This window comes from Triturus cristatus, chromosome 5_2 (assembly GCF_964204655.1).
Source record: "Triturus cristatus chromosome 5_2, aTriCri1.1, whole genome shotgun sequence".
Taxonomy (NCBI): Eukaryota; Metazoa; Chordata; class Amphibia; order Caudata; family Salamandridae; genus Triturus; species Triturus cristatus.
In genome coordinates, this window is record NC_140588.1 from 483,314,145 (window position 1) to 483,331,517 (window position 17,373).

General features: G+C 44.6%; 1 protein-coding gene across 5 annotated transcripts in view; it reads right to left on the minus strand.

The window, feature by feature from the left end:
* SEPTIN7 (septin 7) overlaps positions 1-17,373 on the minus strand; it is a 495,709-nt gene that overhangs the window by 131,078 nt on the left and 347,258 nt on the right. For all 5 annotated transcript variants that reach the window (XM_085607478.1, XM_085607476.1, XM_085607479.1 and 2 more), the window contains 3 exons: positions 16,603-16,737; positions 7,024-7,141; positions 97-189 (listed from right to left, as the gene is read on the minus strand). In XM_085607478.1, the coding sequence (XP_085463604.1) occupies positions 97-189; positions 7,024-7,141; positions 16,603-16,737 (346 nt within the window). The remainder of the gene's footprint in view (positions 1-96; positions 190-7,023; positions 7,142-16,602; positions 16,738-17,373) is intronic.

The window sequence follows — 17,373 nt, forward strand, 5'->3', positions numbered from 1 at the left end:
TTTAGAGTTCACCACAGCCCAGAAAAAAACAGATTGTGGTGCACAGTGGAAAGAAATAACACAACAGAATTACCTTACTTTAACAGGTTTATGTACCTTGATTTTTTTTACAATCCTGTTTTCTTCTTCATCGTCAGTTTCAGGAAATTCGTAAATCTTAATTTTATGTTCTTGTATTTCTTTCATTATCTAGAAAATTAAAGAAACAAGAATCAATTTTCAGTCGTTCTTTTCATTAGACATTTTTCACTGACTTGAAATTTCCTCAACATTTGGATTTAGCGACATATTGCTTGTTTGTTAGCTTTGAATTGTTTTGATAATGCTCAAAGTGTGCTTATTTCAAAGAAATGTAGTACTGTAAAAATAACCGAACAGCAAGCATGCAGGTAAATAGCAATGACGACATTAACCACAGAAAAGCAAGCAGCATTTTAAAATTGAGTTTCATCAGGGACTTACATCACACACAGCATACAGGTCTATCAATCAATAAAGATTTGTAGAGCGCAGCTGCATCACCTGTGAGGGTCTCGAGGCGCTGGGAGAGCAAGCTGCATGTTCTCCTATTTGTTGATCATCCAGGTTTTGAGGTCCTTCTTGAACTACTGGATCGATGGTGAGGCACGGAGGTGTAGAGGGAGGTTGTTGCAGGTCTTCACCGCCAGGTGGTAGAAGAAGCGGCCTTCACTGTTCACCCGATGGATGTGTCGAGTGGCTGCTAGGGAGAGGGATTCGGAGCAGCGTTTCCTAGGAGGTTGGTGAAAGTTCAATCCATTGTTGAGGTACGCCGGTCCTTCGTTGTGTTGTGCCTTGTAAGCTGGGGTGAGCATTTTGAACTAGCATCTCTTTGAAAATATTAGACAGTTACGTTTCTGAGGTATAGGGTGATGTGAATCATCTTGGGGAGGTCGAGGATGAGTCTGGCTGCTGTTTTCTGGATAGTCTGGAGTTTCATAAATAAGTTGGTCAGTTATTCCTACGTAGAGGGAGTTCCCGTAGTCTAGTCTGCTGCTTACAAGAACTTGCTGGACTCTTCGCCTGGTGTTGGGTGGGAGCCATCTGAAGAACTTCAGAGTATTCGGAGGGTGAAGAAGCAAGCAGAGGAGGCGGTGTTAACCTGCTTCTTCATGTATAGCCGACTGTCGAGGATGATACAGAAGTTGTGGGCATGTTCAGTGGGTTAGTGCCCAACTCAGGTGGCCACCATGCGTTGTTCCAGAGGGTGTCCTTTCCCTTCCTGAAAGGAATACTTCTGTCTAGTTGGTGTTGAGTTTGAGACAGTTGTTGTTCATCCAGGCGGCCACGTCTTTCATGCATCTTTGGAACTTGTCCTTGGTGGTCGCTGGGTCATTAGTCAGTGAAAGTATGAGATGGGTGTCGTCGGCGTAGGAGATATTAAGTATGTGGCTCTTAATGATGTTTGCCAGGGGTTTCATGTATATGTTGAAGGTTGGGCCGAGTGATGAGCCTTGGGGTACACCGCAGGTGATGTTCTTAGGGAGCAAAGAGTAGGGCAGGAGGATGACCTTTTGTATTCTTCCAGTGAGGTAGGATGGGATCCACCTGAGAACCACTCCTTGGATTCTGATCTTTGGGAGTCAGTGTGGGGTGGGATACGGTGTCAAAGGTTGCTGACAGGTCGAGGAGAATGAGGGCTGCTGTTTCTCTGTGGTCTAACAGCATTCTGTCATCTGTGGCTGCGACTAGGGCTGTCTCTGTGCTGTGGTTAGCTCTGATGCCTGATTGGGAGGGGGTCAGAAGGTTGTGGTTCTCCAGAGGTCTAGTGAGCTGGACGTTGATTGCTTTCTCAATGACCTTAGCTGGGAAAGGGAGATTGGTCGGTTTTTCTTAGGTTCCCCTGGGTCCGCGGATAGCTTCCTTAACAGCAGCTTCACGTCAGCATGTTTCCATTACTGGGGGGAGTGGGCAGGGGAGATTAAGGAGTGGAGGACCTTGGTGAGTTCTTTGCTGATGGGTTGATTGTCGAGGTTGAACATATGGTGTGGGCAGGGGTCTGATGCGGCTCTGGAGTGGATGGATCTCATGATAGACTGCGCTTCCTTCTCAAAGAGGATGTTCCACGAGGTGGGCTGGTCTGGGTGTATCTCAGTCCGCATCGTACAGGTGATGCTGTCATCGTCGGGGGTTGGAACACAAAGTCTTGGTAGATGGCGCTGATTTTGTTGTGAAAAAAGTCTGCAAGGGTGTCGCAGAGAGCTTGCAAGGGAGTAATATTTTCAGTTGTTAAGGTGTTGGTGAATTCCTTGACTATGTTGAAAAGTTCCTTGCTGTTGCTGGAGCTGTCCTTAATGCGGGTGGCTAGGTTGATCTTCTTGGTCTTCTTCAGGAGGTGGTGGTATCGGTTAAGGGCATCTTTGCAGCGTTCTAGGTCCTCGAAGGTCTTACTGGCATTCCATTTTCTTTCCTTCTGTCTGCAGTCACATTTCTGGGTCTTCAGTTCTTCTGTGAACCAGTTGGGGAGTTGTGTATATTTGCAGGGGTATGTGGGTTTCTTCGGTGCGACTTCATCAGCGTTTGCCGTGAGCCAGTTCGCAAAGTTGCCCACCGCGTGTTCTGTGTCTCAGGTGGTGGTGAGTAGGTGGAAGTTTAGGGCGTTGGTCCATCATTGTTCTGATATCTTTGCCCGGGGGCACAGTTTCTCACTGGCGGTAGAGGCGGGAGGTGTTAGTGGTTCCAAGATGAGAAAATGGATGCAGTGGTGGTCGGTCCAGATGAGCTGCTCTGTATATTTTACCCTGTTGCTGGCTGACAAAATACAGTTGAGCGTGTGCCCAGCAGTGTGGGTGAGGTAGGAGACCAGCTGTTTAAGTTCACGGTTGACCATACTTTCTAGGTCAGCTGTGAAAGCATCTTAAGTGTTCTCAAGTTGGAAGCAGAGGTCTCCTAGGAAGATGTAAAAAATAGAGCGGATGGCGAAAGGGTGGATCAATTCAGAGATGGCGTGGCAGAAGACGGGGCGAGGTCCCAGGGGTCTGTAGGATTAGAGGAATCTTTGCCTACAGACCCATGGGTCAGAGATTAGAGTCTCACAAGCGTTATCAAAGGTAACTTGTTCTTTTAATTAGGACTTCTAACTACAGACTCCTCATCTTGTGACTACATCACAGAGCACGGTTTCCCCAGGTGGGTCTGTGAAATGATTCAGAAAATCCTGCAGGACTGATCAGCCGAAGAGCCATTCACGCCGGATATAGCTATCCAGGCAAAAGTGCTTTGTGAATCTGTGAATAGATAGCTACATGATGTAAAAGGTTAGCATTCTCTTTGGGTCAAGATGACCAAGTCTGTCTTCCTTCCTGTTCAATCGTGCTCCCCTGTTGCCTCCTTTACCCCGAATGACTCCTCAGCTTCCTGTTCAACCCTAAAGGTTGAAGAGGTTTCATTTATCCTCTTCTACCAGATCCATACCGCCTTCGGAGGGCCTCTGAGTCAACTAAGTTTGGCTGCTGTACAAAACAAGCGCACACTTTACACTCTATTGCATATAGCTCAAGTCAAGCCATCGCGTCTTCATTGTTTGTTTAAATTGCTTTATTAACTAGGTTTGTCAGTTTCTAATCTCCTTGTCAGGTAACCCATTCTTAATGCTCCATATACATTTTACACTGGTGAAACGAGAACGTCTGTCTTTGCTTGCTCCTTCCTTAATTACATAGTACCCGCAAGGGTTGTAAAACATAAAACCTCAATAGAATATATTTTTTTTAAATGAGGCAGGGCGAAGAAGGCAGGTTGATAAACTGCTCTATATGGAAAGGCATGATAACTTTCAGGAGAGGTTACGCTTTTGTACTGAGGACCAGTTTGTCCAGGAAAAAGGTGGAGTACAGCTGCTGAACAGACAGTGCCTGTAATATCCTCACGGGATGAGCTGACGTGATCATTATGAGTAAAGTCATCTCGAGCTCATGTAGGCGCAGAGAGCAGCTGTGCATTAATTTAAACGGGCCACACATTTGAAAAGTGAGAACTAAATTAAGGTCCCATTGAGGCATCACAAATGGTGTTGGCAGGAACATATGGGTAAGCACTTTCAAAAAGCTCATCAAAACAGGTGATTTGAATAATGGTGGCTGACAAGACTAGGAAGGCCAAAAGTTGATCTTGAACTGTTGTCACAGGAATTCCTTATTGCGCAAGAGAAAGAAAACAACAGTATGTCAAACAACTGTGCTGAAGAGAGTGGATATTTTGGGAGGAATACTACCAGACAACAAACTTCTCCCAGTGTCCCACAGAAACTGTTTTAGTGGAGGGGTCCATGGCTGCTAAGAAGAAATTTACTACGTCAGGAGAAACTCAAATGTCATCAACCGTACCCACTCAATTTCCACGTATGGAGGTGTAAGTTGTGCAGGCTCGGTGCAGGACCCAGTCTTGCTGCTGCACAGAAGGTCCTTCTGAAAGGCCAGCGGATCGGAGGACAGATGCTTATGGTCAGAAGTTAAGAGCACAACTTTCATCGACCAGTCCGGAGCCACAAGAATGACGGGGCCTGGTGTCTTCAGAACTGTTACACCCTGGCGATTCAGCCACTTCCAAAGGTAGAAATTCGCGTGGCACAGGACCCACAATCCAACTCTGCCCTGTTTGTTGCAGTACCACGTGGAGGTAGTGTTGTCTGTAAATACGACACCTGTTCTCCTTTAAAAGACAGGAGGAATGCCTTCAGTGCCAAGCGAATCGCCTTCAACAAGTTGATGTGGAGACGGGCTTCTGCCGGAGAGCAAAGTCCTCTGATCTCCACCTCTCCCAGGTGGTTCCTCCACCCTAGCCCCCTATTCATTTGTCACAACCTTTATCTCTGGTGGGGTAGGGAGAGGGGTTTAAACTAAACTACAGTCTAGTAGCCACCACTACATGTCTTCTGCAGTCTCCTCCAACACAGACATAGAATTTGACTTGCTTCCTTGGAGCCAAGCCTAGCAAACTTGGCCCAGGGTGAGCATTCTTAACTTGAGCTTCCTGAAAAAGAGGTTCAAAAGCAAAGGTTGAGGACATGGCGAAGGCCTCTGTTCTTTTTGGGCACCAAGTAGTAATGAGAGTAACAACGAGTCCAGACTTCTGTTGCCAGTACACTCTCCATGGCTCACTTGTCAAAGAGAGCCTAAACGTCCTCTTGCAGATTGGACAAGTGGTCTTTGGGGAGGAGGCGTAGTGTAGGAGGCATGTCATGAGAAGTCAAAGGGGAGGGTGTATCGGTTGTAGATAATTTGGAGTACCCACTGGTGTGATGTGATGCTACGCCACCCATGGAGGTAAAGGGTGATATAACCTTTCACCAGGCGTTCATGCACCACCAACGATAAACTTACTTGGTTTTTGCGGCAGCTACAAAGGGGGTGTAGAATTTGGGATTGTTTGTTGCCGGTGGTGTAATTCCCTTCCCTCGAAAGGCTTGGGAGGCCTGTTGCTGCTGAGGCAAGGACTGACGCTGCCTTTGCATAAAGGGCAGGGATAATACAGGCCTTTAAGCATCTTGCCTAAGGGCACTAGGATTTACAGATTCCCTGCCCACAATTCCGGAGTGGAGGGGATACTTTACCAACTTCCCCTGCCTTGAATATGGTCGAGGGCAATATGCCATCCTCCCCCTCACTGGGGTATAGGGAGTTCTTAAAAAAAAAAGCTTTTGAATAGTTGGCAACTAGGAGTCTCCTCCATGGCCACCAGAATTCTAAAATTAAAATCACCTAACCTCCACAGTGTGCCACTTGCCAGCAGATGGCTAACAGCGTAGCACTGAAGGAAATGAGTGGCACAAGTATTGGAAATGGGTGGCAATAGCAGAGGGTGACTGCATCTACCCTTTTCCCAAATTTAACACACAACAAGTCCGACACACACAGGGGTCACTGTAACTGCTGCCTCACGGTCAATGAAAATTCTCTTTCAGAGGTAACACGATTACTCAAAATCTAGGCTGAGCCACTATGCAAATTTGCTTTTCAAACTCTTCTGGCATGGCGATTTCTTTTTCCCACCGCTGTGTTTCAGGAGGGAGCCTTCAGGCCAGTTCATTCACTCTTTGACCTCAGTATAATGGATACAAACTCCCCTGAAACTATGTGAGAGGAATTGATAAGATGACTTTTAAGAGACAAGGCGACAGAATGCGAATCTTAAGAGACAGCCAGAGGTACCGACTCTGTATGAAAGTCTGAAGCCCGGTGACACTGACATAACAAATGATTTTGAAAGGTGACTCACAAAGGACAGGCAGATTATAAATCTAGATTCTTAAAGATATATCCTGCTTCAATGATGGGCATCTCAGAGACTGCAAAGACAGTGACTTAAGGAATTTGTGTACAGGTGCAGGAAGAGAAAGACCAATATTTCACAGGATTTGAGGGAGTCTCTCTGTTCGGCTAATAATTACAACTTCACACCCATGTCCTTCATGGTCTTTCAATCCAACCTGTACTCTGGGGCAATAATTCCGCCAGAATGCTGCTCACCCACCAAACAACGCCTTTTCAGGGTCCGTGTCCATGTTTTTCACCACATCAGGACCTACAACCCTACTTCATAGCATCACCATGTCACTCTTTGCAGCTTATACACGTTCTGCTCACTCATAACACCACAATAGGTCCCAGTCACTACCCACAAAGGCCTATGGCTGCCATCCATGAGGAAACAGTCTGTCTGACCTATCACCACGGTAAGTCTCAACTTAAGGTGTGGGCAGGAAATCAAGACTCATTACTGTCCTAACACATTGCTTTATTGAGGTTTTGGCTGCACGTGGCTACAGCAGAAAGATGTCACAAATACTTTTCACGGCTACAGAGCAGAAAAAGAGGTTTTTAATTTGGCCTACTGTTTCATTGCCAGACAGTCAAAATCAAGGGCTGAATACACCATAGGGATTTCGGATCAGTATTTTTCAACATTCAGCTACCAAAGTGAAGCACTTCATTTATAGGCACTTCAACAGAATGTTATGCAAACAACCTAAGAACTGTAGCAAAGAGCAATCTCCTGCCATCTTACCTGTCTTTTAAACTGTTGGCATTCTTCTGGCGTGAGTGTGTCTGCTTTGGCAATAAGTGGAATGATATTAACTTTTTCATGCAAACGCTTCATGAATTCTATATCCAGTGGTTTTAATCTGGAGAAAAGTTAAAAACGCAAATATGAGAAATGCTGCAATAACGCTACACGCAGAATTTCTTGGCAAAATAATCTACTTCAACTTTAAGACACAAAATTTAATGCCCATTTGTAAAGTCATGCTTCTGCAACAGTTTTTTTATAGTGTCCATAAGTTAATTAATCATAACGGATTACATTGAGAAATATCTTACTGCAGGATACTACATGAAAGCTTCTGGTTTTAACTGGGATGGTCAATGTGGAGTAAAATGGTCACCAATGTTATTACTTAGTGCACTACAAGATAAAAACATCCTTTTCTATTTAGTCCTATTCTAGGTCCTCGAAAGCGCAAAAACATTACATACTTGCAGGTACTCAAAACCGTCAAAATATTGACTTGAAAAATACTTTAGATGTGCCTTAACCAGCAATTTACTGCTTGCTGCCAAAAGGCTTTTTACTGCTTTGGAATTAATGGAGCGAATCATCTATCAACTATTATTGTGCCCAACTTGTTCTCAATGCACACACAAGCATGGCCAGCCCTAAACAACTAGTGCCTCACACAAGCAGACACAAGAAAGCCAAGGGTGATGTCTAGAGCTTTGGCAGCCTAGACCATGCTGCATGGGACTGGAGAGTGCTGAGGTTTGTCCCTTAGCTAGATGATAAAGTTATTTCTCACTAACTATTGAGTTCCTGTTACCAACTCCTTGTCTAAGGAAAAGGATTCTTCAGAAAGCTACTTATCCTGCGAAAAAAAAATCCACTTGTCCCTTTTGGTGCCACCTAGTAAGGTGACACATTATGGCCAAGTGCTCAATATGCATCAGCCCCCTAATAACAGCCTCTTTGACTATGTCAGAGCTCGTGATATTTAAAGGTTTGGCTCGGATTTTGCCACATTTCCACACAGGGGCTGGAAGTGGGCAGGGAAGCAACCGTTACAGGGTGGGAACGCTCTATAAGTTTGTGCACAGCCAAAATTATTTTAAAGGCATTTACCAGCTTCTCTCAAATCTCTTCCTGCACTGGAAAAGATTGGAAACGTACTCCTGACAAAGGCAGGAGTAAAACCTTCGCAGGAATGAGAAAAGGGGACGTTGGGAAGTGAACTTGCAATCACTCAGCAGGTTTACGCATGATTAACTACAAGTGCATATTTGCTTATGAGAAAATGAAATTCACAAATGTTGCCAGGAGTACAGTGTGAACTCCTACCTTCTGTAAAATTATCATCTCACCCCACAGGTTTTGAAATAGAATGCAAAATTATCGACATAAGAATCCTGCACATTTTTCATGGTGGCCAAAAACATAATTAGATCATTCATAAGGTGTGGCAAGACCCAGCCCCCCCCCCCTTACATAGCATGGGACAAATGCTTTTAATCCCTATTGGATTGGGGCGTCCTATCGACGGACATGAGGTAGGGTTTCCCTTCTACCTCTGACTAATGACTGGATATTTTGAAACGGGGACTGAATCAAGATTACAGACACACTTAACCTCCTATAAAGTGTTAGGATCCCTGAATCACTACCATCAGCCAACCAAAGTGTTCTTAAAGCTTGGCAGGCAGTGCTGAAATGGATTGTGTGGCACGATAAACTCACTGGTGGCTTTTATTGCTGGGATCTAATTGGCATATCAAAGCTAGGAAACATCTGGGGAGGCCACACATCTTGAGGCATATGAACAAATCACTCACTAATCTGATCTCCACAGAGGTCAATCCTTTTGATTTTTACAACTGCTTTGAGTGTTTGTAGCTCAAAACTAGAGACTTCCTGAATATAAACCCATAAAAGCGAAAGTCACTATTTAGCCCCTAGGTAAGAAATGAATATAGCCACTTAGTGCAAAATGGGGAAGGGACATCCGACCACTTGAAGACCATGAATTGCTTATGGTCAAAATGCCACCAGGGAACGGGCCATCTCTGAGCTGCTGCGCCTGAACCGGTTTAATATTTTTCCAAGATATTATTGTACCCCAATACCTCTGCATAAAATTGGACAGTTATCATACGTGCAATGTCTAAGATATAACACTGACTTCTGTACCTGGTCTGCATGCTGTGTGGGTCTGAGCGCACATTAAGAAATATTTTGACAATATCCAGGAGACGGTCACTTGGGCTCTTTCGGTTTCAGTCACACGATTACCTTAGACTGAAGTTAGGCATCATGGATGAGGGTGTACACACAGACAAGCAGAGGCTGATCGGTTAAGGCAGCTTAATTGCAAAGAGACATCAGCAGCTACTGGTTGAGTAAGACTATGCCACCTCTCCTCAAGTGGCAGCAGGGGATGGATAGACGTGCTCAAGTAGAATGCGAAGTATAATATGATTGCGGCTGCTTGACCAAATATGAGAACATATGGGGACTCTGGCACCAACTCATTGAGCTTGGTTAATAACATGCTGCTGGCAAATGGATTACATGGTGAGCTAGAGGAGGCAGCAAGGAGATACTTCAGGTGCTAACTGCAATTTTGAGATGCCTTCAAGATTGCTGTATTCTATATAAAATGTGGGAGGTATCTATGTGCAAAACACAAAAAAGGGGAGGAGAGGGTCCAAGGGAAACAGTGTAAAGACCTGTGAGAAGTGATTCCCCATTTACTATAATCATTACACAAGACTTCTTGGGTCTATCGTGGAGTGCAAATTATGTTTTAATAAGAAAAAGAGAAAGGGGTTGAAATTGTATCTCTCAGTAAAGCCCCAAAGGGGAACAATCCCTTTCAGGACGAATGCCCTCACCCACCATAGGTGGCATGCTTCATCATATGGGCTTCTCCTCCCAGTGGGAACACCTAGTCCCACGGAGGGCTACAAATACCTCACTGTGAGGTAGAAGCTCTGGGATGTTTTTAGAATGTCCTAAGCTGTTGAGAATGCTAAAATCCCACATGTGAGCGCAAAGTGTCGTGAGGGTGCAGCGCTGGGTGTGGGTGGAAAAAATGTGATTCTAAAACTACCTAGTGAGGACAAAAAACTTTTTATTGGCTTGTCCAAACTGGCAGGGTTAAAAAGCAGTGCAAAGCAGTGTAGATTAGACTGCTAAGATGTAAAGGTTGGTCGACATGTTTCAGCCTATTTGGTCTATTAAAGTGTCCAGGCTTTCATCAGGTCCATCATGAATAAACAAAGCTGGTGCTTGTGTGAACAAATTAGAAAGAAAATATTAATAAATATAGTGATACAAGACCAGTAGTCCAATGGTATGCTCGGTATTACTGGAACTTATCCAAGTCGAGGGATAAGTAGACCCGCCTCAACCTTGTAACAACTCAGGGAAGGGGGCCCCGCTCTCTCCGTTGGTACCCCGTTGTGGTACATGAGCTGCAACCGGAGGCCTCCAGTAATACGGAGTATACCATTGGATTACTGGGAGTCCACGAATCACCAACTCTTAGTACCTTACTCAGATAAACGCTGGTCATAATGGCATATTTTTGAGAATGAGGGAAAGGTAACCCATTCAACCACATAACACTTGAGCAAAATTAAAAAAAGAAAAATCACAGCTACATGCAGCCAACATGGTCTAGATTCAGTAAGTAACAGGTGCGTTTTAAGCCCCTTAAGTTCTTGGTAAGTCCACAATAGGTCTTTTGCAACCAGATAGCTTGTGCTGTCTCAACCCAATAAATTATTCAAGATAGATACTACTTAATCTACATAATATCTATGAGTACAAGAACAAGATCCAGCTTTATTAGAATGTTAATGCGATTCCAAAACATACATTAAATCATTAAGCGTGATATTCCCCTTCCTTTCTGCTTTTCCTCAATTTTACCCATCCTTCTTCCCAACATTTGTTAATAGATTGAACTGTTTTGTCACTAGTTTTAGATTACTTTTTGGTGCTTTATAAAATAATAAGACAAATCTATTAAAAATACCCTACACTTGAGATCAAAGTTAGATTGACTTGTGGCTTTCCCCGTTAACAACTTCTATTCTATTCAAGGATTCCTCCATCCTTGTTGACAGAGGCAGTGTTAGAAATGGGGGTCTCTAGTTGGCAGTGGTTTGCATCCAGTCCAAACAGGGACCCTTATGCTAGTCAGGGTAAGGGGATTATGCAGTTAAGATAACTCCTGCTCACCCCCTTGGTAGCTTGGCACGAGCAGTCAGGCTTATCTCAGAGGCAAGTGTAAAGCATTTGTACATATACACACAGTAACAGCGAAAACACTACAGATGATACGACACCAGTTTAGAGAAATAACCAATATTTATCTGAATGAAACAAGACCAAAACGATAAAAATCCAACATACACAGGTAAAGATATCACTTTTAAAATGTTCAAAACAGTTTAGTCTATAGGAAACTATATGCGTCACTTATCACAAAGTGCCTGAGATGCGTCAAAATCAAAGACTAAAACAGGAGCAGGGGAGGTGAGGCGCCGGAAAACCAAAGGGATGCGGCAGTTCCTTACTGTCAGGGGAGGTGATGCGTCGATCTCCGAACACACGGCTTCTGCTCCTTACTGCTGGGCCACGTCGAAGAATAACTTGGCACAGAGGGACGATGCGTTGAAAATCTGGACGCACTAGGACGATGTGGCGGAACAGGCACTGGGTCGATTTCTCAGTCACAATGCAGGTGATGCGCTGATTTCTTCAGCTGCATAGCTGGGCCCGCGTCGGAGCGTGCGCCAAGGATGTTGGTGGCACAGTGCTCGGGACTCTCGCTGCGGCGATCTTTCAGCCGCACGGCTAGCGCTGCGTCGATTTATCAGCCACATCGATGCGCGGGTTTTTCTACCGCATGGCTGTGCTTCTTCAGAAAAACAGGCGCTGAGGGTCTATGCATGTATTTTCTGAGTTCTTAGCAGCAAAACCACCTCTAAGGGCCCAGAACTGGAAATAGCCCAACTTGGCAGGTCAGAACTCCCAGCAGAGGAGTTCAGGGGCTGCAGATAAGTCTTTGATGGCCCTGGGACTGTTTAAAAGGAAGCAAGCACACACAAGCCCTTGGAGAACCTTGGAAGTAGGATATAGAATGCAAAGTGCAGCCCTTTCACTCCCAGGACAGAAGCAGTAGGCCAGCACAACAAAACAACAGGCAGTGGCAGTTCCCCTCCTACAGCATCCAGCTCTTCTTCTTGGAAGAATGTCCTACTGTCCAGAAGTGTTCTGAAGTTATGGTGTCACAGATCCAGTACTTATACAAGTTTCTGCCTTTGAAGTAGGCAAACTTTGAAGCATTTGTGTGACAAGACCCTGGCTTTCTCTGACCTGTCTCCAGACACACTACAGGAGGGTGGTGACAGCCCTTTTCAGGTGTCAGTGACAATTCCACCCACCACTCTAACTCGGGAAGACCCATCAGCTTGGTGGCGATGGTCCATCAGGATACGCAGGGCACACCATTAGCTCCCTGTGAGTGAATGCACAAACAGCCCAACTGTCACCCTCCCTCAGACGTGGATTCCAGAGGCAGGCAGAGGAACAGAATGGTCAAGCAAGAAAATGACCACAAGATGATGGATGGAGTCATGAAACCTTTCAACCACTCACCCCCAGTCAAGAGATCTGGCTTTAATCCATCGTTCTTTTGCTCACTATGCACCCCAGTTTGGACCCAGCCATATACTAATCAGTCTTGACCCTGCTCCTTACGGGAACAGTCCAGCCCGAACTGCCAAGCCAGGTCCTCCCTATACCGGAAACAAGCATCCTGGGACCGGTTCCGGGGTATCACTCCATGAATGCTTCATCATAGAAGCATAATAAAACTTAGTGTTTTTTCTGTCCTGTGGAGGATTAGTTTACTAAGTACGGACGGACTTTTTTGTTTTTGATGGTACAAGTCAGAAGGAGGACGAGCTCCTCTAGGATATTCCTCCTATCTCCCCCTTTATGTTGAGATCGGCTAGAACACTGCAATATCATTGTCAGTGTAGACCAAAACTCTTGTTCTGCAGAAACAAAATAAGTTGGTTCTGGAACAGAAAGATCACCTACATAGAAAGCAGCTTGAGCTGGGCAAGGGGAGAGTCATAAGGCGTTTATGCCATCAACATGGTGGAGCAGAAAGTGTAGGCCTGGGAGTAGGGTTGGATTCTTTGTTGGAGGCTCATGGAAGTTTTGCAGAAGGGTTGGGTCAACAACGTGGTGCGTCCATAGGGGCGTTGGGGCGTAGCCCCCCCGCCCGCAGCTCCCTCGGCTTCTTTGAACTTAAGCAAACTGAATCAGTTTACTTAAGTTCAAAGACGCCAAGGGAGAACTGACAATCATGTCAGTCAGCATGACGTCGGACCGCCCACCCCCTTCAGAGTCTGAAGGGGGTGGGCGGTCCGGCGTCATGTTGACTGACATGATTGTCAGACGACCAGGCAGGGGCAACAGGCAGCAGCACAAGTGCGCATGAGTGGGGAAGGTGAGCGAATTTTCACTCCGTGCCCAGTCATGCGCACTGGTGTTTGCTCAGGCTGATGCATGCCCATTAGGAGAGCGAGGTTTGAGCAAAGGCTCAAACCTAGGTCTCCTAATGGGCAGGCGGGCGAGCAGTAACCGTGCCCTAAGCCAATTCTGGCGCTGCTGGCAGCGCCAGGATTGGCTGAGAGGGGCTGTAGGCGCCAACAGACCCGAGGCGGCGTGGACGGCGGACCTGCTCTCAGGTAGGATTTTTTAAAAATTTATTTTAAAGCCCCTTCTCCCCCCCACTGCCACCCCCGCGAGTCCCCCCCAGCCGCAACTGCGTATGAATAAAGCCGTGCACAAAACAGTAAAAAAACACAACAGTCACGCATACTACATATATTTATCAAGACGGTGCGGAGAGGGAAAGTGGCAGGTGTATCGTGTCTAGAACCATATACAAGACGGCTCGGACAAGAATACAGAGCAGTGAATGTTCTACATCAGGTGGAACCGTTGCTTTAAAAGAACATGTCTACAGGCCGTGAAGACCGACGGCCTTTCCACCCTGGTTTGTTCCGCGTCATCATAAGGATTTTCAAAACCTGACAAATCCTACCACTTTTTGGTGACACATTGTTGGCATTAAAGGCACGCAAGGCAGGCAAGTGGATAATATCTTTCAGAAGTTGCGGGTGATTACTAAACACCAGTAGTACTTGTTTCACAACAAAGGCTGGAAGTCCTATGCGATGAGCTTACTTTCTGCAAGAACGCCTGATACGTGAATATTGTTTTGCACGTGATAATTTGACAATGTGTTACTTATGGCTGTCTTATTTACTTGCTTTGGAAATGAAATATTTGTTTTGGAGACGCATGTCAGTAGTGCTTGGATGTGTATGAGAGTGCAGGTGACAAGAGACAGATAAATGGGCTTTTCTTCCGCCGCTGCGGTGCGGTAGGCGGTGAGAATGTGAACGACTATTCTTATCAGGATTCAGCTCAATGTGACAGAGGTAGTTCTCGAATTCCTCTAAGCCTGAGAGGACATGAATGCTTTTTATGGGTACCATTGTACATTTTTGGGGTTACTTGACTTTTACTTTCTTTAGAAGGTGCTTAATTTAACCTACTTTAAAACAGTCTGGGAACTTGCTTTGTGAGAGGGAGGTGTTATTGGGCCGCTCCATTATGGATACTGGTGGTGAGCAACCGCCTATGAAACTAACACTGGAACATGGGTAACAAACTCGATGATCTAAGAGAAATAAATAGCGAAGGCATTTGCAGTGACTGCTAAAAAATGCAATGTTTCGGTGCTGTTGCTAGTGTAAGTAAGGGAGTGGCATGAGAGTGTCGATGGTCAAGGTGTGAAAGCATGATTTGCATTCAACAAAGCAAATATTTTCTCTTTGTTAAGCAATATATTGGCTCAAAAGTAATCTGGAAGTGGGGACAAATGAATTGTCAGACTCTTGCGATCAAATTACTGTTTGCATAGGGCAGTGGAGCAGTTTACACAACAGACCATATTGGCTGACGTAGTGGGGTTACCCACTTCAGTTGCACGGCATGCAGCCGGTAATGTGAGACACTGTGGCACCAAGAGTGAATGGTGCATCGCAACACAGGTCACTCTTGGTGAGAAACCAGGCCTAAAGTCGAGTTGTGCACTTGCAAATGGTTCCTACTGGTTCCTTTTGCTGTTATCAGTGTTTGTACATATATGGTTTTATTGGGGAAAGTCCAGTGTCTTTCATTGTACCTTGGACGTGCTTACACCTGTGTAACGTTTTAAGTTTAGTTTTTTTTTTTGCGTGAATAATATACCCTGTTTTGGCTTGACAAATTTAAATTTCCAAAAACCCAAGTGCCACATCTAGTCAGCAGAACCCACTTGACAAAAGGAGAAACATCACAACAAAAAACAAATATGAAGACACCGGTTCTGGGCACCATCCTCCGTGCCTCCTATGAGTGTTTTGGATTGCGTTGCGTGAGCAATTATTTAAAAATATTGCACACTAGTGATCTGGCGAGATAAAATACCGTGGTGGAGTAAACTGTCCATAAATAGTATAGAATAATTACTGGTTGAGACTTTGCCTCTTAGTGTTTCACATTATGCAGCCTTTGCGATAAAGATTGAGCTGATACTAGTCTGTTCCTTGGAAATCCTAGTCAGCCAGTTGCAAATTGGGCAAATGGGCTTTTATGAAATCTGTCTTAATTCCCGGCTGGTAAAACTTAGGAAATGTAAATCCAGTTGCAACAAATAGACATAATAGGAAACCAGTTCAAATGTGCAACTAAACTCTTCTACGCATCAGTTCATTAGTTGTACAGTCAATGAATGTATTGATTGTATATTTAAAACCATTACAAGTGTATCAGTGTGATCAAAAGTTAATATGGGCAAATGATAACATCAGCACATGCAAAGATTGTTCTCTATAGCTCATAAAAATTGGCACTTTTTAAATAAAAATAATTCCATTGTATTGCTTATTAACCTTCCTGCTTCCTCAAATTTGATTGAAAATGCACCATTTGTCCACTCTTTTCAAAATTTTCTCGGAGCGAACCGCCGAACCCCCTGAAGGTTGTTCGGGCTCGCTTGCTACAGTGCAGTCCGACAATAATTTTACGACTCACCACTTTCAGATGTCACCAGCCGCCCCTGAGTAGGGGGGAAGTGGGGAAGCTTTTGGGAAGTATGGATTTTAACAAAACTTCAAGATTAAACCTCAGCCTTGATGAGGATGCCGTCAATCTCAGCTCATGTAAATACAGGTAGGATCAGAACATCCACGACTGGATGTATCCAAGCAGTGGCGTGGGTCCTGGTTGTCAGCTGGCACCTTGGGTTACAGATTAATGTAATTTGCACTGCAATAGGGTATGGTTCTGATTGGATAAAAATACCACCAACGGTGGGGCTAGGAAAATTCAGTTTAAACAAAATGCTCTCTAGTGCCACGTAAAGCACTGGGACCATACAGAAGCTCAGCACACACTTCATGAAAGACTTAAACAAGTTAAACTTGTCATTTCTACCACGTAAGTAACTTGAATACTGACCCGTGTCCTGAAGGGGCGATGAAGTATAAACAACACTGAACTCTGTTGTCGGGCATCTGTCGTCTGTTCACACGAGATTCAGCATTTAAGTAGTCTTCAAATTTACTGTCAATGTAGTCAATGACAGGCTGCCAGCTACAAATAAAAAATGTAAGATTTCAAAAACAGAGTCCATTTTGACCACCATTAACTTTTCACAATCACTTAAGCAACAGCCAATATAAAGGCATGAGCAACATTTAAATTACACTGAGGAATTTGCATAATTCTGGGAATTTGACATTGCGTTTGTTACGAGAAATTCCACCATCAGGCTACTTTGTGTAACTATACAGTATTTGCAGCAAAAATGTACAGTGAAACTCGCCATTTGTGAACACAAGAGAGCAACGGAACATGAGTGCATGTTAGCAGTGGTTTAGTTAATTGCATCCTTGCACCACAAATTAACGTGAGGATGCATTATCCGCGAACATGTAGGCTCAGAATTACAGATTTGCATTTCACTTAATTACATGTAATTTTGTATGACTTTGCTGACATTTTGGTTAACTGCAGAAAAGCAAATTACGGAACTTTCACACACTATCAGATTTACATGTTTAGAGTTTCCTTTAGGGATAGGAATCTGGTTTTAAAAATACCATGTCGACTTAAAATCGAGGAAGACCTACAACTTGTTGCTGAAGAGAATATAAATGTTATGATTAAAAACACTTCCTTTCTCAGCCATCCGGTCCACTTTTGAGTTTTTTTTGTATGATCCCATGA